The sequence below is a fragment of the Dipodomys spectabilis genome, unplaced genomic scaffold (assembly GCF_019054845.1).
Source record: "Dipodomys spectabilis isolate Male_0828 unplaced genomic scaffold, ASM1905484v1 ptg000544l, whole genome shotgun sequence".
In the NCBI taxonomy this organism is placed as follows: domain Eukaryota; kingdom Metazoa; phylum Chordata; class Mammalia; order Rodentia; family Heteromyidae; genus Dipodomys; species Dipodomys spectabilis.
In genome coordinates, this window is record NW_024871221.1 from 428,081 (window position 1) to 452,731 (window position 24,651).

Sequence of the window (24,651 nt, forward strand, 5' to 3'; positions counted from 1 at the left end):
ACTCTTTTTTTTTTTGTTCTGGTCGTGGGGCCTGAACTCTGGGCCTGGGCGCTGTCCCTCAGCTCTTCAGCTCAAGGCTAGCGCTCTACCACTTGAGCCACAGCACCACTTCCAGCTTTTTTCTTTTTGCTTATGTGGTGCTGAGGAATCGAACCCAGGGCCTCAGGCATGCAAGCCACCTTCCCAGCCCCAGTTTCTGAGACTCTTATAACTAATTACCAGCAAAAAACCCAAAGTGGAACTGTGGCTCAAGTATTAGTTCGCTAGCCTTGAACAAAAAGGTCAGGGACAGCATTCAGGCCCTGAGTTCAAGCCATAGGGTCTGTGAGTGCAGCACAGTGGTAGAGCATCTGCCTAGTGTGAAAAGGCCCTGTCTTTAATCAACAGCATCACAAAAAACAACCAACCAACCAATAAAAATCCCCAAACCATTAGGCTGAAACTTACCTCATCAAACCTCCTGTCAGTTCCCATGACTAAAAGGTTGTTAAACTCTCTTTCCAGGACCGCTCGAGCCTGAAATAACAAAACAATCCCTTCATCAATGTAGTTGAAAATTATTTACATAATGTAATTATCATTATTACTACTACTATTATTAATTTTGTGCCAGACCTGGGATTTGAACTGAAAGCATGGGCACTGTCCCTGAGCTTTTTTGCTCAAGGCTGGTACTCTTATCCCTTCAGACATAGCTCCACTTCTGGCTCTCAGTAGTGGATTAGAGATGAGTCTCATGGACTTTCCTTCCCGGGGCTGGCAATCTCTGCTAGGGTGACGTGCATGAGCCACCAGCACCTGGCCCTGCATTTATTTTTTTTTATTTATTTATTTTTTTTGGGGTCCGGTCATGGGGCCTGAACTCTGGGCCTGAGCACTGTCCCTCAGCTCTTCAACTCAAGGCTAGTGCTCTACCACTTGAGTCACAGCGCCACTTCCGGCTTTTTTCTTTTTGCTTATATGGTGCTGAGGAATTGAACCCAGGGCCTCTGGCATGCAAGGCATGCGCTCTACCACTGAGCCACCTTCCCAGCCCCCTGCATTTATTTTTTAAACCAAGACTTATAAAAGGCACTTACTGAGCCAAGTACCTGTGGCTCACACCTGTCATTCTAGCTATCAGGAAGCTGAAATCTGAGGACTGTGGTTCAAAGCCAGCCCAGACAGAATAATCAATGAGCCTCTTATCCCCAAATAACCACCAAAAAGTCAGAAGTAGAACTGTGGCTCAAATGGTAAACTTAACACTTGAACAAAAGAAGCTCAGGAACTGCACCCAGGCTCTGAGTTCAAGTACTAGAACTACTACTAAATAAATAAATAAGCGGTATCATTACTAGGAACGTAATGATTCATAATAACACCTGACATTAGCAACCTGTAGACACACGACAGAGAACAGGGACTCATGTGTTGGAAATTACGAGCTTTAGAAAGTGTGCTGTGTGGGTGGGTGAAGGTATTGGAAAAGATAATCAACGTTCTGTAGGGTAATAAAAATTTGCAGATTTTCAATTGTGTTCATGAGTCATGAAGAATGACATAAGAAAATTAACACAGAAGTAAAATTAAAACTTCTATGCGGCATACCTAAAAATTTCTCTTTTAGTCAGGAACACACACACACACACACACACACACACACACACACACACACACACACACACACACACACACACACACACACACCACTTTTTCAAATGCATGCACTAGAATTAAAGCATCCTTATTCTATCATAAGAGCACATGCTTGCAATAGAAAATGAAGAGGTTGGGCTGGGAAGGTGGCTCAGTGGTAGAGAGCTTGCCTTGCATACATGAGGCCCTGGGTTCAATTCCTTAGCACCACATAAGCAAAAAGAAAAAAGCCGGAAGTGGCCTTGTGGCCCAAGTGGTATAGCGCTAGCCTTGAGCTCAAGAGCTGAGGGACAGCGCCCAGGCCCAGAGGTCAGGCTCCACGACCGGACCCCCCCACCCTAAAAAAAAAAAAAAAAAAAAAAAGAAAAGAAAAGAAAATGAAGAGGTAATGGAGAAAATCATGAAAGAAAACATTTGCTGATTTTGAACATTATTACAGATGACGAGAAGGGACTGATTGCTAGTTGTCTGAGGGCTTTTCATCCTTGAAATAAACCACTGGGTGTCTGCTCAGCCCCAGCTAAGTAGGGTAAGGACACACGGGACTGTTGCGTCACCTGTGTGTTCTGTGTGGGAATCTGCAGCAACAGGGCCAGTGTGCTGAAGTCGAAGGTCTCATCCAAGGCCAGCAGGGCACCGTGGACACCGCTCTCCACCAGGTTATTTGCATACTCTTTGAGACCAATGGACAGGATCCACCGCACCACTCGGTCATTGCTCCAGACAAGCACATCTGTAAAAGAAGTGAGCAGTGCCACTGCAGCCCCCAAGCCCGCGTCCGCACACTCCAAGGCCCCCAAACCCGCGTCCGCACACTCCAAGGCCCCCAAACCCGCGTCCGCACACTCCAAGGCCCCCAAACCCGCGCCCGCACACTCCAAGGCTCCCAAACCCGCGTCTGCACACTCCAAGGCCCCCAACCCCACGTCTGCACACTCCAAAGCCCCCAAACCTGCCTCTGCACACTCCCGCCGCACAGGAGAAAGGGGCCCTTGTTTCTGAAACCAGGCATGGACCCCAAGGGCCAAAGACATTGCCAGATGACACCTCACAGCCTGCTAAGTCCCCACCCCCCCCCCACATGTCATGCACTGTTTTTGCTTATTGGACAAAGCCATGTAGGGTAAGTAAGAGGAACAAAGTTGAACTGGGTATAGTAGCACTTGCTGGAAAATTTAGGGACTCTGAAATTGAGCCCAGAAGTTTAGACCAGTTATAACTTAATTTTTTAAAAGGGTGAAAAGTCAGGCACTGCCGGGCGCTGGTGGCTCACGCCTGTAATCCTAGCTACTCAGGAGGCTGAGATCTGAGGATCGCGGTTCAAAGCCAGCCCGGGCAGGAGAGACCGTGAGACTCCTATCTCCAATAAACCACCAGAAAACCGGAAGTGGCCCTGTAGCTCAAGTGGTAGAGCACTCGCCTTGAGCTGAAGAGCTGAGGGACAGTGCCCAGGCCCAGAGTTCAAGCCCCATGACCGACAAAAAAAAGAAAAGTCAGGCACTAGGGGCTCGCGCTTACAATCCAACTCAGGAAGCTGAGGTCTGAGGATCACAGTTTGAAGCCAGCACGGACAGGAAAGCCCATGAGACTCTTCTTTCTAGTTAACCACCAAAATGCCAGAAGTGTAGAGCACTAGTTTTGAGCACAAAGCTTAGGGATAGCAGGGCTAGGCTGTAGCTCAGGGGCAAAGCACTTGCCTAGCAACTGCAAGGTTCTGGGTTCGATCCCCAGTACCAAAAAAAGAAAAGGCAAAAAAAAAAAAAAAAGCTTAGGGATAGTGTGTAGGCACGAGAATGCGCTCGCATGCACGCGCGCGCGCACGCACACGCACACACACACACACACACACACACACACACGAAGATAAAACCAGAGGGCTGCCAATCCTAGCCTAGCAAGCTGTCTTTGCGACGCCTTAATGTAAGGATGCATTCATGTACAATAGATAAAGGAGACAGTTCCCTACTGCTAGAAGATCCTCTAGGTGAAAAATTATCCACATCACCAAGTCCCAGTGGCTCATGCCTATAATCCTAGCTACTTAGGAGGCTGAGAGTTGAGGATTGCAGTTAGAAGTCACCCTGGGCAGAAAAGTCCCTGTGTGACTCATCTCCAGAGCGCTAGCCTTGAGCACAAAGAGGCGCAGGGACAGCACTCAGGCCCTGAGTTCAAGTCCCAGGACCAGCATTTTAAAAAAAAGAAAACTATCCACATGACAATTTGTTTAAAAAATGGAATTTTCAGCTGGGAATGTGGCTTTCAATTAAATCATTAAATTTGCTCTCATTGTTATCTAAATCAGATGTTATTGATTACGATCACTTTCAGAATCAGAGTTTATCAATTGTGTAACAAGAAAGAACTAGCTGGGTGCCAGTAGTTTATACCTGTAATCCTACTAATGAGGCTGACATCTGAGGATTGTGGTTCAAAGCCAGCCCAGGCAAGAAAATCTGTAAGTCTCTTATCTCCAATTAACTACCAAAAGAAAAAAAGCTGGAGGTGGAGCTGTGGCTAAAGTGCTAGCTTTGAGCACATAAGCTCAAGGACTTGCACCAGGCCCAGAGTTCAAGCCCCAGGACGCAAAAAAAAAATTTTTTTTTAAGAACCTAGAAAACGCATGTCATTTTCAATGCCTTTCCTGGTGGGAGGCCATGTGCCGTGCCGTGCTGTGTAAGTTCGGTGATGCTTATTCAAGTGTGCCCTGCACACATCACTCGGCTGCGGTGGAACAGCACAGCCTTTCAAGCGTGTTTCTATCTAGGTCTCCCAGGTAAGTCAGAGAGGAGCAGGTACCGGCCTGCGATGAGGATGTGGTTGACCATGGAGTGTCCTGAGCAGTGCCCCCCACCCCCACTAGCTGCTTCACTAGGGCTGGCCTTTCCCACTATGGCCAGGTCACCACTGACTTCCTGACTATCCTCCTTCCCCGGGGCCTAGCATTTAGGGTCTTACTTAGAGGCAAACGGACTGTCCCTGTCATTGGAGGGCGCTACAAGGGAAGCAGGCCCCATGAGCAGCAGGTGCTCCTGCGCCTCCTAGCCCATTTCCTTCCCACAGGATGCCCTGTATCTCACCTCCTAGCCCATTTCCTTCCTGCAGGACGCCCTGCCCTCCTAGCCCGTTTCCTTCTCGCAGGCTCCTTTCTCAAAGGCTGGCTGGAAGCGGTGTGGGCCTATGTCCCTCTCTCTGAGAACGAGTGCCCTTTGTGCTACTGTACCCTCACACTTCAGCCCAGTGAGCAAGCAGCAGGGACCCGATCGCCCCTGTTCCACTGTGCTTGATACAGTAGGCACAGCCTTTGGGCGTGAGAGAATGCATGCTGTACACAACAAAAGGAAAACTAAAGTCACAGGGAAAACACCACCCACACACAAAGATATGCACAAGCTTTCAAGAGCAGTCCCTCTCTCCTGCCCTCTCCTCACAGTGCGGGCCAAGCACCCTTTCGGGGCCCCTGTACAGCAGGCAGCAGTCACCCAAGGCAGCTGGTGCAGGCAGCAGAGGTGTGCTCATCCACCAGGCACCAGGAGCTTACCTTTTACTTCATTCTGACTCTCTTCTCTTTTTCTTTCCAGTTCCTTACGGTCATAATTTAACCTTCTCAGGCACATAATTCCACACTGGAAACTGTTTCTATTTACAAAAAGAGAGAAGAATCAGGTGGCAACTATAAAGAGTCTCTTTGTTAGTCCACTGGTAGGACCTCCGCACTGACTGACCTGTGGAAGCTGTCCACCATCTTCAGCTGCCCCCGCAGGTCTTTCTTGGTCAGGTGGTCCAGCATCCTGGCGTCTACCAGGCACTCCATGAAGTAGCTGCGGTACTGGGGGAGCCCAAGGCTGGGCAGCCACTCGTTACCGATCCACTCGTGGTTCATGTCCCCATAGGCCAGCGTCTGCTTGGAAGAAGTGAGTGCCATTAGGTACAGATTCTTAATCCACGCCAGGTTCTACCATAGATTAATGACAACGGTTTCAAGTTCCAAATGACTTGATCTCTGTCCCCACCTTTTAAATTTGTTAGTAAAATTTCAGACAAAAGGAATCATACCATTAAGAACTTACAACTCATTTGGGATAAAATGAACAAACCACACTAAAGCTGTAACTAACAATAAATTCTCTTTCTGAAATAGTTTTTAATTCAATAACATAACAAGAAATGGTTACGACTCATGAACAAGTTTGAAGAATTCAACTTTCCTCATTAAATATGATCTCTATCTGGTTTTCATTTTAATATTTTTTCTTTCCTAGATAAAACATCTGATTACTTCAAAATTAGTAAGTTAATTTAGAAATAGTTTTAGAAAAGTGATAAACCAATGGCTAACAGGACTGAATGGAGAAACAAGCAAATACACAATAGTAATCAGAATACAAATATTACCAGAAGACTTCAACTCTCTTCCTCGGGGAATGGGGGAAGGGGAGATGGGTTCCTCGGGGAATGGGGGGAAAGGAGGGGAGATGGGAGAACAGGAGACTCATGATGGATACAGACTAAAGCAACACAATCAACCAGCTTAACCTGGTCATATTTTATATAGGCACCACCTAGCAGAATATTAATTAGCTAATTAACTAATTAGAGGGATGCTGCCATGCTGCCCTGACTGGAGTACAGAGGCCACTCAGATTTGCTTCCACTACTGACCATGGACAGGAGTGCAATACTGATGCCAAACCTAACACCTGATGGGCACAGTGCACTACAGCCTCCAGCTCCTAAGATCAAGCGATCCTTCTGCCTCAGCCTCCCAAGTAGGTGGGACTTGGGCATGCCACCATGCCTGGTTTCAGAACACACCTCTGTCGCATGTGTGGTTCTGGGGATTGAACCCATAGCTTCACACATGCTAAGCACACATTCTACTACTGAGCTATACCTCTAGTCTCTTAATATACTTACATTTCTAAAACCATACAATGTGTATTCTCTGACCTCAAGAGAAGTCAATTAGGAATCAACAAGCCAGGTGCAGTGACACACACCTGTAGCTCCAGCTACTCAGGAAGCTGAGACAGGAAGACTGCTTAAGCCCAGGTATTGGAGGCCAGCCTAGGCAAAGTAGTGAGACCCTGTCTTAAAAAAGACAAATAAATAAAAAGTAAAAAGTCTAGAAACCCACCATAATAACCCATGCAAAGAAAACTTACAAAATATTAGCAAATCCCATCAATACATTAAAATAGAAGCTATGGCCAATGATACATTGGAACACAGGTTGAGTCAATAGTTGGTGGGGGAAAAAACGTGAAATATTCCCCATGGAGAGACTGACAAAACAGACTATGTCACTGCAAACACGTGTGCAAGTGCACACTGAAACCACTGTGCAATTAAGGTGTGCTAATGAGAAAAAGAAAGACTCAGGAAACACAGTGGCCCACAGAGCCCTCAGAGCTGCAGGAGTGGACGTTTCCTTGGAGGGCAGGCCAGAGGTGCTCCCTACAATGAAGGGCCAAGCAGCAGCACTGCATCTCAAGTTCTGGCCCCTATCACAGGAAAGGAAAAGGCAGACGGTCGTAGGAGGCGGAAAGAACACAGCTCCTTTGGAGCAGATGGCACAATTACCAGTGTGGAAAAAGAGTCTGTGAAATTAGCTGGCAACACTAAGCCATGAATCAGCAAAGGTGCCTAACACACAATTCCTACACATCAGCCAGCTTTCTAATACTACAGCTACTTCCTAATGACAATATGCCTGCATCCCAGAATACTGACCAGGATGGCACAGCAAACAGGTGTGTGGTATCCCCCTGCCCATCACAGGAAGGCCCTGATGCCCTCCACCATGTCACAGGCGCCCCGCCCCGCCCCGCCCCGCCCCGCCCGCGGCGTCCTCGCCTCACTCTGCCTCCGCCTTTCACAGTGGCCTCTAGTACCGCTGGAAAGAACGGCTGCCTTCTAACAAGAACACACCAATTCTAACAGAAAACCCTCATTACTTCCTCTCAAGAAGTGGAGAGAGAAGCAGTCACTAGGTCTGTGTGCAGTGAGGCTCTGTAACGCTTTCTCTTGGTATTCCTCGACTGGTGGGAGTGGCAAACAACTGTGTGATGAAGGGAAGGAGAGGAAGGCCGCAGCCTCCTTGGCCTCTGCGCTGCCTCCTCCTCCTCCCTTGCACACTGCAGACCCCACATACAATTCTGAGGCAGCTGACAACCAACTACTAGCACGAGTTAGATCAGTACAGGCCCCCGGCCTGTGGAAGGGAGGGAGCCACGGCTGGCCACACTGGGGTGGAGGAGACATAGCCGTGTGGCTGCAAAGGCAAGCCAGCTTTGCGCTCGGGCAAATGTTGAGTACAGGACAGCAGGAAGTGCGGCTGTCCTGCTCACCACTGCGGCTGCTAGAGGGGGACAGCGTCCTCATGGCCGGCGGCGCGCTCCAGACTCACGCAGCGACAGCAGGCATGGCTCTGGGTCGCCCTGGATTGAGAGCTGGTGCGGGGAGACTTTCTGGCTGGAGAGAGGTGGTGGGTGTGAGCGCCACCTAAGCTTCCTCCGGACATACACAGTGAATCTCTAATTCTAGTGTCTCCTGCACCACCCTCTCTTTAAAAAAATAAAAATAAAATTGTAGACTGGGATTTGAGGGGTGCTCTCACTGAAGTGGGGTGATGTTTTGTCATGTAAGTGTATAACGTGTATGTAATTCCAAGCTGGTCCCAGCTCAACTCACCAACAGACACTGCTGGCTGACCTGGTAGAGGAAAACCAGATTTTCTAGCTACAACCGACTCACTGCACTGGAAAAATACAAGAAAGAGAAACAGGCGCTGTTTTGAGCAGCACCTGGCAGCCGGGGAGCTCCGATGGGACAATCTGTACTTTCTCCAGATGCACCTGTGGCTTCCTGGCGCCGCAGCACGGCCTTGGCCACACTGGGGAAGTGGAGGAGACACAGCCGCTCCACTGACCCCAGCTGCCTCAGCGTGGAAGTGAGCTGTGCACTCAAATGTACGCAACACAACAGGAGGCTGAATTCCTGAGAATTCCCTTAGTAGCATCTTCAAATCAACATGCTACTAGGCTGGTACACAGCAAAACACGGAGGTGTGGGGCTTTTTCTTTTTCTTTTTGCTGGGAACAGATGGAAAAGGCACTACACTAACTTCTGGGTTTGGAGATTTATCTCCGACTTTTCCACAAGTAGATATTAGAAGTAAAGTCACAAAGAGTGCCAGGTACGTAATCTCAAGAGCTGCCCAAGCCAGGAACTTAGTATAAAAGGTCCTAGGATAAATAAAGTGACTTACAGTCATTTAAAGTCATTATCATAGTTCCCTATGGGAAATGTTCAAAATTGTCCATGAGACGCACTTCAATCCTATGCATTGCTTGACTAGTGCTTTTAAATCATTACTACTACAATTACATTAAGACTAAAAACATCCAGGAATGCAAGTGGCACATTTTCATACTCAGGTGCTTTTTGTTGCTCACACACAGAGTGAAGAATATAGAAAGACTCCAACCTGAGCCCAGCTTCCCTCCTCATCTTCCTGACGGTACGTGGTTAGGAATGCAAGAGAACACAACTATTAGTATTGGTGAGCTGCGGTGATGTCAGTGGTTAGCTGTGCAGAAAACCAGGTAAAGCGTTCGAGTATGACAGCATCATGCAAAATCATGCAACCTGTCAATGTAGTGTTCATGCAAGCTGCAGACTTCCCATGCCAAGCAATCCATGAAAGGAGACCGCTGGGGCAAGACAATCACCACGGAGGGTTACACTGTGGCTCTTCAAAAGGAGGAGGAAATCACATCTGTCCTAACGGATCAAGTCTGCGAATTTTAAGTTACTGGCAAAATCTGGAACAAATGCAAATGCTACTTTATGTGTTTAGTGAATAACCTAAAGGGAATGCTTATCTCCAGCAGCCAAATGTAGAGAGACACAACAGGGCAAACGACCACGGGGCACAAGCACCGGGGAGCGCGAGCGGGCACCGAGACGTGACTGACCGTTTGTGGTGTGGCTGCGAGCGTTTCCATCTCTTCGTGAGTTAACCAGACATTTCCTGTGGTCTAAGGTGACCCCCGTCCACCAGCCACATCCAGGGCCAGGGAAGCGTGACAAAGAGGAGAGGGGCACACACATAAGCCACAGGCACAGAAAGAGCCCTGAGGCACAGGCTACCCTGCACAGCAAACCAAGCCCGCCCCCTGGACGACGGCCACACCCATGGACACTGCCATCGAATAGAGGTCACCATGCTTACCTTGGTAGTTAAGTAAAAAAGTGAGGAAAGCACACATTTTATGCTTCTCAAAGTTCTGCATCATTCTCCACCAGTTAACAGATTAATTCACTAACGGTCTCTCTGGGCTGGAGGTGGAGCGCTTGCCTGGTATGCACTAGGCCCTGTGTTGATCCCCAGCACCACAAAACTCCAAAACCCAAAAGGAGATGAACAAGTGGGGAACACAGCTCTGGCCCCAAGGCTGCTTTTGCTGGCATCAGGGTGAGGACCATAGCTAGAGAGAGCCTGCAAGGTTCGGGCGGGGCACCAACCAATGAGGATGAAAACCAAGCACTGTGAGGTGGGGACCGCTTGACCGCCGCGGAGTAGGGGCAGTGGCCACGGTGCCTGCAGCATGGCGGGGGCGCGTAGTGAGGGCCCACAATGGATCTGAAAGCGCACACGAACGTGCAGCCAGCTTATCGGGAAGCATTTTTTCTGGAAAAAGACATCTCTCAGCCACAGGCAGGAAGAATAGCTCAGTGCTCATTTCCTTTTTTTTTTTTTTTTTTGGGGGGTGGGGTGGGTCCATCATGGGGCATGAGTGAGGCATAAGCCACTTCTGCTCAAGGCTACTGCTCTACCACTTAGGCCTTCTGGTTTTTTGGAGGTTTATTGGAGATAGTTTCATGGACTCTCCTGCCTGGGCTGGCTTGAACCGCGATGCATAGGTCTCAGCCTCGGCTAGGATGACAGGCGAGAGCCACCAGCGCCCGACTCTCACTTGGCTTTTTCACTCTCACTATAGCTCTATAGTTTTTTTGTTAATTAATTGAAGATGAGTCTCCTTGACTTTCCTGGCTGGCTCTGAACCAGGATCCTCAGATCTCACAGCCTCCTGAATAGCTAGGATTACAGGCAAGAGCCACCAGTGCCTAGCACCATTTCCATGATTCTTCTAAGAAAAAAGAAAATGAGAAAAAAAATTGTACATTATAAAGTAACTGCAGGCCTGGGTCTGGTCTTAGCCAGTTCTTCCCTCCGAAGTAGACTAAAGACAAGGGTGGAGCCATCCCGTGTTCAGTCTCACCTTTACCAGCGAGGACGTGGCTAGGCCTCGTCTCAGGCGATCACTGCTACACTCACCAGAAGAGCTGCCTTTTTTTTTTTTTGAGGGGTGTAGCTTGAACTCAGGGCCTGACTGCTGGCCTTGAGCTTTTTTGCTTAAGGCAAGTACTCTACCACCTGAGTCACAGCTCTGCTTCTGGCTTTTTTGTGGTCCATTGGAGTCTTAGACTTTCCTGCCCAGGCTGGGTTCAAACTTCAATTTTCTCAGATTCCTGAGTAGCTAGGATTCCAGAGAATGCTATAAGCTTCGCTTGGATTAGAGTCTCTCTCTATGCTCATGTTGGCTTGGGCTTCAATCCTCCTAGATACACTTTCCATGGTAGCTAAGATAATATATACCACCCTAGACCCAGCTTTATTGGTTGAAGTAGAAGTCTTGCAAACTTTTTGCAAGACTTAAAACACAATCCTTCCTCTCTTAGCCCACAGAGGAGCTACCAATACAGGTACCCAGACTCTTCCAACATTTTCAACCAGAAGAACACTTTAGGAATCCCGAGGACTCCTCACATGGAGAAGGTCCTCAGTAATACCGGTAAGTTTGGACAACTGCGACTGCTTAAGCCCTGAGCCTCTGGGTCCTACAGAGCCAGACAAATCACGGACTGTGACAACGATTACATCAGCACCAGTGAGCTCATCTCTTCTCCCTTTAGGTTTAGATTTTGTTGGGGGGGGGGGGGGGTGAGGGGGTGAGGGGAAGAGGGAGAGAGGGGGAGAGGGAGAGAGGGAGAAAGGGAGAGAGGGAGGGAGAGAGGGAGGGAGGGAGAGAGGGAGGGAGAGAGAGAGTGCTTGCTGCTTTTTAATAGGGACTTGCCTCAGAATGTGGCTCGGTGGTAGAGTGCTTGCCTAGCATGCATAAAGCCCTGGGTTTGACTCCTCAGTACCACATAAATAGAAAAGGCCAGGAATGGCCCTGTGGTTTAAGTAGTAGAGTGTTAGCCTCAGAGCAAAAGAAGCTCTGAGTACCTAGGCCTGAGGTCAAGCCCCAAGACTGGCCAAAAAAAAAAGACAGGGATTTGTAGGACAGGAGGAAGAAAATGGGCAAGAACCGCAAAAGGGGTGACATTGACTAGAAGCATTGTACTCATAGCCTGACTTAAGTGTACCATTACTTTATTATTTTGGAGTCTATTTTAAAGGAGAGAATAAAAAGCAAAAAGACAATATATAGCCCAGTCTAGCCTCAAACTCTCCACCTTTCTTTTTTTTTTTTTTGGTCGGTCGTGGGGCTTGAACTCTGGGCCTGGGCGCTGTCCCTCAGCTCTTCAGCTCAAGGCGAGCGCTCTACCACTTGAGCTACAGCACCACTTCCAGTTTTCTGGTGGTTTATTGGAGATAGGAGTCTCACGGTCTCTCCTGCCCGGGCTGGCTTTGAACCGCGATTCTCAGATCTCAGCCTCCTGAGTAGCTAGGATTACAGGCGTGAGCCACCAGCGCCCGGCACTCTCCACCTTTCTGCAGGGATTACAGATGTGAAACACTATGCCCAGCTCCCCTCATTTTCGCAGAAAAAACTCCTGCTTGAGAAGAATCAGAACGCTCTGGGAGCAGTGAACAGTCTTTCCTATGTTATCAGCAGCACTTTGTGGATGCCACAAAGCATTTCAAGAAGTCAAACATCTGACTCCTTAAGTCCTACTTAAACATCACCTAACATCACGAGGATGAGTCTATTTCCCACCCCCCGCCGACCCCACTTTCTTTTTTGCTGGTACTGGGGCTTGATCTCAGGGCCTACAGCTCTGCTTGAGCTTTTCTACCCAAGGTTGGTGCTCCACCACTTAAGACATACCTCCACTTTTAGCTATTTGCGGCTTAATTGAGATAAGAGTCTCTTAGATTTGTCTGCCTGGGCTGGCCCCAAACATCAATCCTTACATCTCAGCTTTCTAAGTAGCTAGGATTAAAAACCTAAGCAATGGCACCCAGCTTGTATTTTTTTCTTTTAATAGACCCTTGCATTGAGAACTGAATTTCCATATATTAGAGGGAGGGAGTAGATATGCTATCATGACTGGGCCACAAACCTTTTCTTTTTTAAATTTTTTCATAGAAACTTTATTTCAAATAGTTACGATATACAGTACAAAATATATTAACAAATAAATATGCATTGTGATATGTTTAAAGATTAATTTCTGTTCTGAAAATAATGGTTGGGCTGGGAATGTGGCTTAGTGGTAGAATGTTTGCCTAACATGCATAAAGCCCTGGGTTCATTTCCTCAGTATCACATAAACAGAAAAAGCCAGAAGTGGCACACTAGCTCAAGTGGCAGAGAGAGCAAAAAGAAGCTCAGAGTCAGCACCCAGGCCCTGAGTTCAAGCCCCAGGACTGGCAAAAACTAAAAATTAAAAAGTTTGAAAAAAGAAATAAAAATAATGGTGGCGCAGTGTGAGGGTTACACAGATCAGGCAGCTCGCGGCCGCCCGAATTGGTGGCACATGTGCTTGTGGTAGGCCATTCTGGGGCCCACAGTCCAAAGAAGGTTTATGCCAAGCTCTAGGGAGCAAGGGCAGTAAAAATATAAATACATTTTTTTAAAAGTTCAGATTTTTGGACTGGGAAGGTGGCTCAGTATAGAGTGCTTATGAAGCCCTAGGTTCGATTCCTCAGCACCACATAAGCAGAAAAAGCCAGAAGTGGTGCTGTGTCTCAAGTGGTAGAGCGCTAGCCTTGAGCTGAAGAGCTCAGAGACAGCGCCCAGGCCCAGAGTTCAGGCCCCATGACTGAAAAAAAAAAGTTCAGATTTTTTTTTTTACTTTATATAAAGGTGATACACAGAGAGATTACAATAAGGAGTCCGGTAATGAGTCTATTTCCTTTTGTACAGTGTCTTCCCTTCCCTTGCTCTCTCCTAGGCCATCTCCCATCTGCTCCCATGAGTTGTATAGTTCACTTTCCTCAGTGCACATCCTATTTTTATGAAGTAGAATAGACCAGTCTACAGTCGCAGCAGGATACAGCCCCCAGGGAAGGAGCATTAGGGGCTCTGGCCCTATATTTATGATTTAATAAAAATTTAGCTTAGCCGGGTGATAGTGGCTCATGTCTATAATCCTAGCTACTCAGGGGGCTGAGATCACAGTTTGAAGCCAGCATGGGCAGGAAAGTCCATGAGACTCTTATCTCCAATTAATCACCAAAAAGCTGGAAGTAAAGCTGTAGCTCAAGTGGTAAAGTGCTAGCATTGAGCAAAAAAAGCACAGGGACAGTGCCCAAGCCTCAGGACTGGCACACAGAAAATAAAAGCATTTATACTCTAAAATTTGATTAGCCAATATCCTTATATTACAGTGTAAATACTAATTATGAGGAGCTGAGAAGGTAGCTTAGTGGTAGAGTGCTTGCCTTGCATGCATGAGGCCCTTGGTTCGATTCCTCAGCACCACATAAGCAGAAAAAGCCAGAAGTGGCGCTATGGCTCAAGGGGTAGAGTCCTAGCCTTGAGCTGAAGAGCTGAGGGACAGCGCCCAGGCCCAGAGTTTAAGCCCCATGACCAGCCAAAAAAAAAACTAATTATGAATGATAAAATAAGCAGAAAATGTTAAAGTACACACATAAATAGTAATTTTTAATTTTTTCCTTCCTTGAAAAGCCCTTACACTGACTCAACTTTGATACATCCAATTTTTTATTTTTAGGGTCAGTCATGGGGCTTGAACTCTGGGCCTGGGTGCTATCCCTGAGCTCTTCAGCTCAAGGCAAGTGCTCTACCACTTGAACCACAGCACCACTTCTAATTTTCTGGTGGTTCATTGGAAGTAAAAGTCTCATGGACTTTCCTGACCGGCTGGCTTTGAACCAGGATCCTCAGATCTCAGCCTCCTGTGTAGCTAGGGTGACAGGCATGAGTCACCAGCTCCCAGCTACACCCAAATTTAAATTGATCAACTTCTAGCTTTTTTTTTGGGGGGGGGGGGGAGGGGCGAGAAGGGAAGAGTAAGATAGGTACCAGTTCTGGGGCCTGAACTCAGCCCAGATGCCGTTTCTGAGCTTTTGTGCTCAAGGCTAGTACTCTACCATTTCAGCCACAGCACTACTTTGGGCTTTTCTGCTGGTTAACTTGAAAAGTCTCATGGACTTTTCTGCCTGGGCTGGCTTCAAGCTGTGATCCTCAGATCTCAGCCTCCTGAGTAGCTAGGATTACAGGCGAGAGCCACCAGAGCCTGGCTCCTAACTTCTTATTTTTTTTAGGAGGTCTTTCTGGGCAAGAATGCTGCCCAGGCTGGTCTCAAATTCACTGTATGGCCTTGAACTCTTAATCTCCCCTACCTCGGCATCCCAAGTGGCTGCTACCTCATTACTGGCACACATCACCGTATCTGGCTCTCATTAAGCTTGGTTTTGGTGTACCAGTGGGGGCTGAACGATGGCCTTGGGTGTGTTAGGCAAGGGTTCACCCATTGAGCTACATTCTTAGCCCAAAGCATTTTGTAAAGTTAAGTTCTTTAGACTGCTCACTTCCCACAAACTACAAGTAGCAGTAAATCTGAATACTGACATTTTAAACTAGAACTGCCCTGGGTGTGGTTCTGAAGACTACAGGAGCAACGCAAGGATGATGCTTCCTTCTTCCCAAGGACAAGCTGCCTGTGTGCTTACCGTCCTGGATGTGGGTGGGGCAGACGGGCTGGTCAGCGACATGATCTCCTGGATGGCCAGGCGGAGCTTCAGCCTGTGCAGGGGGTTGCTGATGCCAATCTCCCGCTGGATCTCCGTGTCAGACAGAGCTGACATGATGGCTCCACTTTTAACATTTGCTCGGCAGGCTGCCACATACCAGGCGGGCATCCCAACCCAGAGCTGGAGGCAGGGACAAGGAGACCAGAATGTCAGGCATACCGTGCAAGGGCGCACAAACCAGTTCACAAAATTTGGTATATAAAAGGGAAGTACCTCTAGCCATACGACCACTGTGGGCCCGTCCCACTGAGCAAAAGGCAAGCCTTGCCTTCGGGCTTCCTCCAGCAACTCGTGCCTATGATGAGAGGCATTCAAAAGAATCACTGTGAGATGCGAGTCTAAAGGAGTTCTCTTTGAGCACTTTCAACAGTGTAATAATGCCAGAAGCTGTTGACTCATGTCTGTAATCCTAGCTACTCAAGAGGTTTATATGTAAGCATCACAGTTAGCCACCTAGACAGGAAGGTTTGTGAGACTCTTATCTCCAATTAACCAGAAAAAAAGCCAGAAATGAAGCTGTGGATCAAGTGGTAGAGGACCAGCTTATGGACAGTGCCCAGCTCAAGCTTTAGGAGCATCCCCGCCAGCACCCCTGCCCCCGTCTCTCCGCCCCCCGCCCCCAAATGTAACAGTTGAATTCCTCATTGCTGTCCTTTAACATTTTATACAGCTTCATACAACCCTATTTTGTCCTCCCTTTCTTTCTTTTCTCTTCCCTCACAATTCCCCACGGTCAGTTTTGCACATCTTCAAGAATGTTCATGTGTTGTCCAATGTGAGGACATGCTCGCTGACCCAACCATCATAGCCAGTTTCTAGAACACTACAGTGGCTGGACATTTAGGGATAAACACAACTACTACCCTTTCAAACAATGTCTAGCAGAAAGACACACGTGCGTCAGGACACAGGCATCTATCTATCTCTGTGAGAGTTTTCACAAACAAAAAGTATAGATTCTTTTTTTGGTTGGTCGTAGAGCCTGGGCGCTGTCCCTGAGCTTTTCTGCTCAAGGCTAGCACTCTCCCACTCTGAGGCACAGCGTCACTTGTGGACTTCTGGTGGGTAATTGGAGATAAGAGTCTCATGGACTTTCCTGTCCAGGCTGGCACTGAATTGTGATCCTGACCTCTCAGCCTCCTGAGTAGCTAGGATAACAGGTGTGAGCCACCAATGCTCCCGGCTATAGATTCTTAATGTTGAAAATATTTTGACCTAGGGGCTGGGAAGGTGGCTCAGTGGTAGAGCGCTTGCCTTGCATGCATGAGGCCCTGGGTTCGATTCCTCAGCACCACATAAGCAAAAAGAAAAAAGCCGGAAGTGGTGCTGTGGCTCAAGTGATAGAGCGCTAGCCTTGAGCTGAAGAGCTGAGGGATAGTGCCCAGGCCCAGAGTTCAGGCCCCACGACCGGACCCCCCCCCCCCCAAAAAAAGAAAGAAAATATTTTGACCTAAAAGCAGCAAGCATCTCCTGGCAGTTTCTAGTTAACAGTTATTGAGCTAAATAAACTCCCTGGGTCATTCTGTGCTCTAACCCACAGGCTTCCTTTCTAAAAGAAGCCTAAAACGCAACAGTTCCCTCAGTGCAGAAAGGCCAAGGGCGCAAGAACGCAAGAGCCATGGAGCTAGACGTGCAAAGGAATCAGGCCTGCACATGCTGTCACACAGTCAAAATACTCTACAGGGCTCAATGGCAAACCCCAGTCATGGTTTTGCCTGTGGGAGATGATACTGGATGCTCGCTGCATCATATCTACTTCTACCAGTTAGAAAATAAATAGCCTGGAAGGCAGGTCAGCATTAGAGTGGAGACAGGTACATTTAATTTGCCTGTAGACACATCTTCATGTCAACTTGACTTTTCTTTGGTATGTGGGAATGAACCCAGAGCCTTGTGCAGGCTGAATATACTCTACCCCGGAGCTTAATCCATAGCCCGCCTTCCCAATCATTCCTACAAGACCTGGCTATCTTTGCTCTGACACCTGTTTGTGGCCCCAGAATCAAGGCTATATCCTGCATCCCTCACATGATCCAGACCAGGAGCTAAACATTCTTTTTTTTTTTTTTTTTTTTGGGGGGGGGGGGGCGGTTGGGTTGTGGGGCCTGAACTCTGGGCCTGGGGGCTGTCCCTCAGCTCTTCAGCTCAAGGTGAGCGCTCTACCACTTGAGCCACAGCGCCACTTCCGGCTTTTTTCTTTTTGCTTATGTGGTGCTGAGGAATCGAACCCAGGGCCTCATGCATGCAAGGCAAGCACTCTACCACTGAGCCACCTTCCCAGCCCCGAGCTAAATATTCTTGATAGAAGGGATAAAAAACACATTGGAAGTCTGGGAGCAGCAGGGACCCAGGAAGGATGGAGGCCTCCGATGTCACTAGACTAGAAAAACAGTCTCAGAAGTTCAGTGCAGACCTGAGCCTGGAATGACTGAGAGTACCCCATAGCAGGCATCCTCAAGAGAGTGCATGCTCCACGCCACAGAGGGGCAGGAGGGACGCTGGGCTCCTACTGCCCAGGGAGCTCAACTACAGGTGCTGCTCCAGCCACAGCAGAGAAAGACATCTGAGCTCAGGGCCCTGGCTGGAGTCACAGTGCGCACCTCAGCAAGCCTAGTGCCTCATGAAGCACAACACAAGCTGGCCGGTAAGCCTGCAAGGCCTGGCATACCTACGTCAGCTTGGAAGTCAAGGGCACACCCTCAAGGCTATTGGTAACTCAGAAGGCAGAGCATCCTCTCAGGTAGGGGACAATGGCAGCCAACAGCACTTGGGGGGACACAAACTTTCATTCTTAAGTCAATAATGCCCCAAGCAAGGGAAAGGGCTTTGTGGTAAAATACTTAACACACCAAAGCCCTAGGCTCCAGTTCCAGCACCCCCCAAAAAATAGAAAAAGAATAATGTCCAGTGCTATTTATTTTATTTTTCTGCCTGTTCTGGGGCATGAACTCAGGGCCTGAGTCCTGTTCTTGAGTTCCTTTAGCTCAGAGCTAGTGCACTACCACTTTAGGCCACTGTTCCACTCCTGGTTTGCCAGTGATTGATTGGAGATAATCTCACAGACTTTCCTGCCTGGGCTGGACCCTCAGATCTCAACTAGGATTACAGGCATGAGCCACCAGTGCCCAGCTGAACTTTTTTTTCATTCTTTTAACTAGAGAAGTTTTGACTGAAATCCATTTTACTCAGGTTCGTTGACAGACAAAAGTGCCTGCTGTAGTCAGATGAGCGACCTTTGTACTTTGAAATGTCCGCTATCTGTCAGTGCATTTCAGAGCCTACACATGTTCTCCACATGTGGCTAATACAGTACAAAGATCCAACTGAGATACAGCCATGGCCACACAGGCAGACAGGCAGGCAGACATCTGAACACCCCGGCCACACAAGCAGATATCTGAACCACACATATACAGAGGCACACGTGCACAGGCACACACACCTGACGTAAGTTCAATCAGGTACTCATCTATCCTCATACAGAACACCTCCTGAGAAATATATTTCAGAGAAATAACACATTTTTGGCAAGTTTCTACTATTTTTTTCCTCATACAAGAAATACAAACTTCCTGGTTGCAGGTGGAATGAGAAAGTCACTGCTGCAGACCACGCTGTTTCTCACAATAGGGTGGCTGATGGAACACCTTTGCTAAGAGGCAAAAGGCCCAGTTTCATATGACGCTTCACAAAGTCAAAAACTACCTAAATTGTCTTTTACGCAATGAAAGCATAAGAGCATTCAAACCAAGCTCTATGCTCTACACACACCCATCTGCAGAGGGGCAGGCTGAGCACCAGCACTACTGCTAGCAGCACAGAGGTCACCTGTGCAGTGCGGTGCCAGCCTGTGTGCAGGTCAAGACAGCGACCGTGAGCAACATGAGGCCCATATCACAACCGACAACTCCAGAAGCAAAAGAAAAACTAGACACTGGGTGTGGAGGCTTACTACTACCTACTTGGGAGGCAGAGGTCAAGGGACTGTAGTTTGAGGCCAGCCCAGACAGAAAAGTTCGTTAAGACCTCATCTCTACCAATGGTTGGGTGTGATGGTACACACTTACCACGCCAAGCTACGGGGGGAAAAATGGGGGTGGGCAAGGGAGCACATGGCTGTCAGCAAGGCCAATGAGGGAAGCACAAATAGGAGGACCACAGCCTGGACATAAATCAAGACCCTCTCTTGAACATAGCCTAAGCACAAAGGAACTGAGTATGGCTCAAGTGGTAGAGTGTTTGCCTACTAAGTATGAAGCTTTAACTTCAAATTCCAGTACTGTCAAAAGAAAAAGGAAAAAGAGAAAAAAAGATAAAAAGAATAAGAAGAAAGAAAAGCTGGGCTCTGGTGGAAAGGACTCACACAGCCACAGTGCAATCCTGGCCCCAGAGCTCAGTGCAGTTTCTCAGGCATGCAGAAGTGGCCACCATGAGACATCTCAGTCAGAACAATCAGAAACAGGCACTCATCACCTGGCATGAGCCTGTGATCTTTGACTTTTGCTCTCCTTCCTGAGATAGTCTTCATCTATTAAGCTCATCTCTCTCTCTCTTTTTTTTTGGTCTATATGGGGCTTGAACTCAGGGCCTGGGCACTGTCCCTGAGCTCCTTTGCTCAAGGCCAGTGCTCTATCACTTTACACCACAGCGCCACTTCCAGTTTTCTGGTGGTTAATTGGAAATAAAGAGTCTCACAGACTTTCTTGCACAGGCTGGCTTTGAACCGCGATCCTCAGATCTCAGCCTCCTGAGTAGCTAGGATGACAGGCGTGAGCCACAGGCACCTGTCCCTTATTCAGGTTTTGAGTGTTGTCAACTCACCTTCTAGTCTACTTCAGAGAAAACTGAGAAGTAAATACACATCCTTACTTATTAACAGTCATTCCAAACATTGCTTGCTTTTATGCGGAGTGGGTAGGTACTGGGATTTGACTGCTAAGCCTAAAAAATTTGAGCTACACCTTCAGCCTTATTTTTTATTTTCAGGTAGACTCTTGTGTTTTTCCTCAGGCTAGCCTCAAAAACCTCAATACTCCTGACCTCTGCCTCCTGAGTAGCTGGGATTACAGGCAGGAACCACTGAGCTCAACTAGTTCATTCACTTATTTATTTTTCTGCAGGGCTGAGGACTAAATCTAGGGTCTTGCAAATGGTAGGCAAGCACTTTACCATTAAGCCATTGCCCCAGTTCTTCAAGACTTAATTTAGCCAGGTACCAGTGGCTCACGCCTATAATTCTAGCCACTCATGAGGCTGAGATCTGAGGATCATGGTTCAGAGCCAGCCTGGGCAGGAAAGTCTGTGAGACTCTTATTTCCAATTAACCACCAGGAAACGGGAAGTGGGACTGTGACGCAAGTGGTAGAGTGCTCGCCTTGAGCAAAAGAAGCTGACAGCACCTAGGCCCAGAGTTCAAGTTCCAGGTGTGTGTGTGTGGGGGGGGGGGGGGGGGGGGGAGGGGAGGAGGGAGGGGAGAGAGTTAGTTTAGAATTAAAATTTAATATAGACTACGAAATGTAGAGTCTATGTGAGATAAAAGAACAGAAACTAGGAGACAGTGCAACACAGTGAATGCACGAAGACAGGTCACACATGTATACTGACACCTACTTAAGGGCCTGCAGTTACAACAGCCCCTTGTTTGCATATAGAGCTCCCCCCGACAGACACGTGTATGTGCGCACGTGCAGGTGCACATGTGTGTGTGTGTGAGAGAGAGAGAGAGAGAGAGAGAGAGAGAGAGAGAGAGAGAGGGAGAGAGGGAGAGGGGGAGAGAAGGGGAGAGAAGGAGAGAGAGAGGGAGAGAGGAAGAGAAGGAGAGGGAGAGGAGAGAGAGAAGGAGAGAGGGAGAGAGGGAGAAAGGGAGGGACAGGGACAGGGAGCAAGCCTATTTAATACTCGTAAAGGCCATATGCGGTATGAACTACAAGGGCTCCCATTTTATAGGTGAGAAAACTGAGCATAGGGCAGGTGCCTGGAGAGCGGAACTGGCCTGGGAAGTGACAGGGTATGGATGGCTGAGGCCAGCAATTTCCCACTCCTGTGGCCAACTGGGAACCTCTGTGAGGACTTTTAAAGTGAATCTTCCAGAAAGTGTAAAGTTCAAAGGCAAAAAGTTATTCTTTCAAAAGATACTGCATATACAGTTATGTGTTGTACTTAACAAACAAACATTTAATGTATAAGCAGCAAATATCTCAACCCCGTTGGCCCTGAAAACTGCTCAATGAGATAGAGGTTATAAAAACTTACTTTTTCTGAAGTTTACGGTTTTTCTCAGCCTGGCCTCCCAATTTGCTGAGCCCTAAGGCATCTTGAGATGAGTTTTCTGTCTCAGAGAGAGCAGCTGTGAGGAAAGAGAAACTGAGGTAGCATTCCCAGCAGGCAGAAGGCAGCTCTCTGCCACACACATACAGTAAGTAACACATGATGGCTGTTTGCAACCGAGCATATAGAACTGCAACTCCCATCTGAATTGCTAATGGTTCATAACAAGTGAACAAAACCAGCAATCGATTCACTGGTTCACATCAGCACCGACTCATGGGACAATGCATCTGGGTGCTGGCCATGCACGCAGACACAAAACGAGAGCCCACCTACGCTTACTGCAAACCAACCAACCTTGTCCTGGTGAGTCTTTGCCCATTTGTCCAGGCCGGCCCTTTTCCTTCTTGCCAAACAAGCGGCCAATAGAGGACTTGATGCCCTTCTTCTTCGGGGCTTTATGGAGTGAGTCCTGGCTGCTGTTACTACTGCTGGGATTGCTCACGGGGCCATCCTGGGAGCCTGTCGAGCTTTGAGAAGAGAAATCAGGACTTTGTGACACGCCCTTATAACAACACTCTATACTCACAGGGGCTATGACATTGTTGACATTTTCCTGGGTTTTTTCCAGACAAGGTCTCGGTATGTATCCACCCGAGCCAAAGGAATACAGGTGTGTGCTGCCATGCTCAGCCGATTGCTCGGCTTTGTATTTACTATATTTATTATTTCTAAAGCATATTAGTATGGGGGGATTATGGTGACATTTCCCCACATGCATACAATGTACCCCAACCAAACACACCCCTGTATCATTCCCCTTCACCCTCCTCCCACCTTCTTGGAACAATTTTGACAGGCTTCACTGTTCTATCTTCATTCACACACCTGAAGTACTTCCACCCTATTCGCTCTCATCTGCCTTTTCCAAACTACCCTCTTGAGCCAGTAGCTACCCTCAACATTGCCTGTCTTACTTTCTTCTCCTCCTCTGTTGCTGCTACTTTTTGGTGTATATTAATTGTACAAAGAGGTTTTACAATGGTAATTCATATGCACATATATAATTTAGTCAGATTAACCTTATCTATTGTTCTCTTTCTAGTATTGCTTTTTGGAGAAAAGGTATCATTATGTAGCTCAGGCCGCCCTGAAGTTTGAGATTATCCAGTTTCAACCTCCCTAACTGGGATTACAGGCAAAAACCACCACACCCAGCTTACTTTGCATTTTGAATATTTGTCTCTCAAACCTCCTAAAAAACCTTTTAAGTCTTACACCGCGTGTGTGTGATGCTCTATAACACAGCCACCAGCGCAGCTCAAAGAACACTGTTTTCTGAAGCCTAGATTTCTTCCCAGGTGGTACTCCCTTTTGGAGCAGGCCTGACCCCAGCGATGGCCCTTCTCAGGAGCCTCCCTCATCCCATGCGAGCTGCTCCCAGGCCCAGAGATGAGGGCTGGCAGGAAGAGCACAGCCCTGGAGAGAAAGGGCAGAGCTCCTGCCCCTTTCAGCAGCTGTGTGGTCATGGCACCGGTGTGTCCCCCCCTTAGCACGGTGTCACCCAGCAATGACGGGACAGGGTGGGAAGCCGCTTCAATAGAGAGGTCTCAAGAGCAATAAACAGGGCTATCCACAGAGGAACATGATCAAAAGCTGCCATTTGTGGGACAAATTCAACATCACCAACAGAAAGGTCTCAAGAGTTCACAGTTGGGAATCTGAAGCAACAAGAACTGACTTCACATAACACCCCTTTCCGAACTTTGGCCACACAGAAGCATCTACTGCTGGATGTCATGTCAGGCCAGCAGTGGCAGCCATCCCAGGGCTAGCGCTCAGTAATTACAACTCAGCAGTAAAAAGGTAATAACTAAGGCCTTGTGCTTACTAAGCAGGGGTGATACAACTTAAGTTACAGGTTTTTGGGGGAGTTCCAGCCCTGAGGCTTGCCTTAGGGCCCAAGTATAGTCCCTGAGCTTTTGCTCTACCACTTGAATCAAGATCTACCTCTGGCTTTTTGGTGGTTAATTGGAGGTAAGAGTCTCACAGACTTTCCTGCCAGGCTGACTTCAAACCATGATCCTCCGATCTCAAACTCCTGAGTAGCTAGGATTATAGGAGCCACCGGCATGGGGCTTGACTATTTTTTCTTTTTTTAATCATTATTCTTAAGCCCAATACAAGATGGTTTCTGCACAGCATGGGGGGTCCATATACTCCACTCCTTACTTTCGCAGGTCCCTGATGTCTTCGTGGCTGACCGTATGGAGTGCGCCTTTGTGCAGCCTGTCTAAGCGCAGGGACCTCGGGGAGGAGGGGGGAGAAGTTTCACATTTTATGGTTGTCTTGTCATCGCGTACCTCTTCTCTGGAAGCTGGCAACTAAAGGGTAAGACAAAAGCAAAATTACTTTACAGCAGACGGCTAATAAAAACCACACTGTCTTTTAATTATACTCATAAACTTCCTTGAGAACCTCAGGCTACATTTTCCCACTGGAAGGAGGAAGGAGGCTGTGGCACAGAAGGCCACAGTCCGCCTCCATGCATGAGGATGAGGAGCCGCAGACTTGGGGACACCTGCTGCCTCCTCAGCTCAGCTCTGCTCTTCTAGGCACACTCAGCGACACTCATCAGAGGGCAGTAAGGACGTAAGCACTGCTGCCAACATCACCCTCAGCAATAAAAGAAAAAGCTTACCCCATGATGAGGGGCCATGGCAGGCATGTCACTC

At 48.0% G+C, this 24,651-nt stretch overlaps 1 protein-coding gene across 4 annotated transcripts in view; it reads right to left on the bottom strand.

Annotated features, from left to right (window-relative positions):
• The window catches only part of Ppfia1 (PTPRF interacting protein alpha 1), a 100,234-nt gene that overhangs the window by 6,049 nt on the left and 69,534 nt on the right, over positions 1–24,651 (bottom strand). For 2 of the 4 annotated variants that reach the window (XM_042670369.1, XM_042670367.1), the window contains 10 exons: positions 24,149–24,300; positions 22,274–22,446; positions 21,902–21,995; positions 15,863–15,944; positions 15,569–15,769; positions 9,615–9,677; positions 5,361–5,536; positions 5,177–5,274; positions 2,196–2,371; positions 448–516 (listed from right to left, as the gene is read on the bottom strand). In XM_042670369.1, the coding sequence (XP_042526303.1) occupies positions 448–516; positions 2,196–2,371; positions 5,177–5,274; positions 5,361–5,536; positions 9,615–9,677; positions 15,569–15,769; positions 15,863–15,944; positions 21,902–21,995; positions 22,274–22,446; positions 24,149–24,300 (1,284 nt within the window). The remainder of the gene's footprint in view (positions 1–447; positions 517–2,195; positions 2,372–5,176; positions 5,275–5,360; positions 5,537–9,614; positions 9,678–15,568; positions 15,770–15,862; positions 15,945–21,901; positions 21,996–22,273; positions 22,447–24,148; positions 24,301–24,651) is intronic. The other 2 variants (XM_042670370.1, XM_042670368.1) reach the window with 1 other exon arrangement.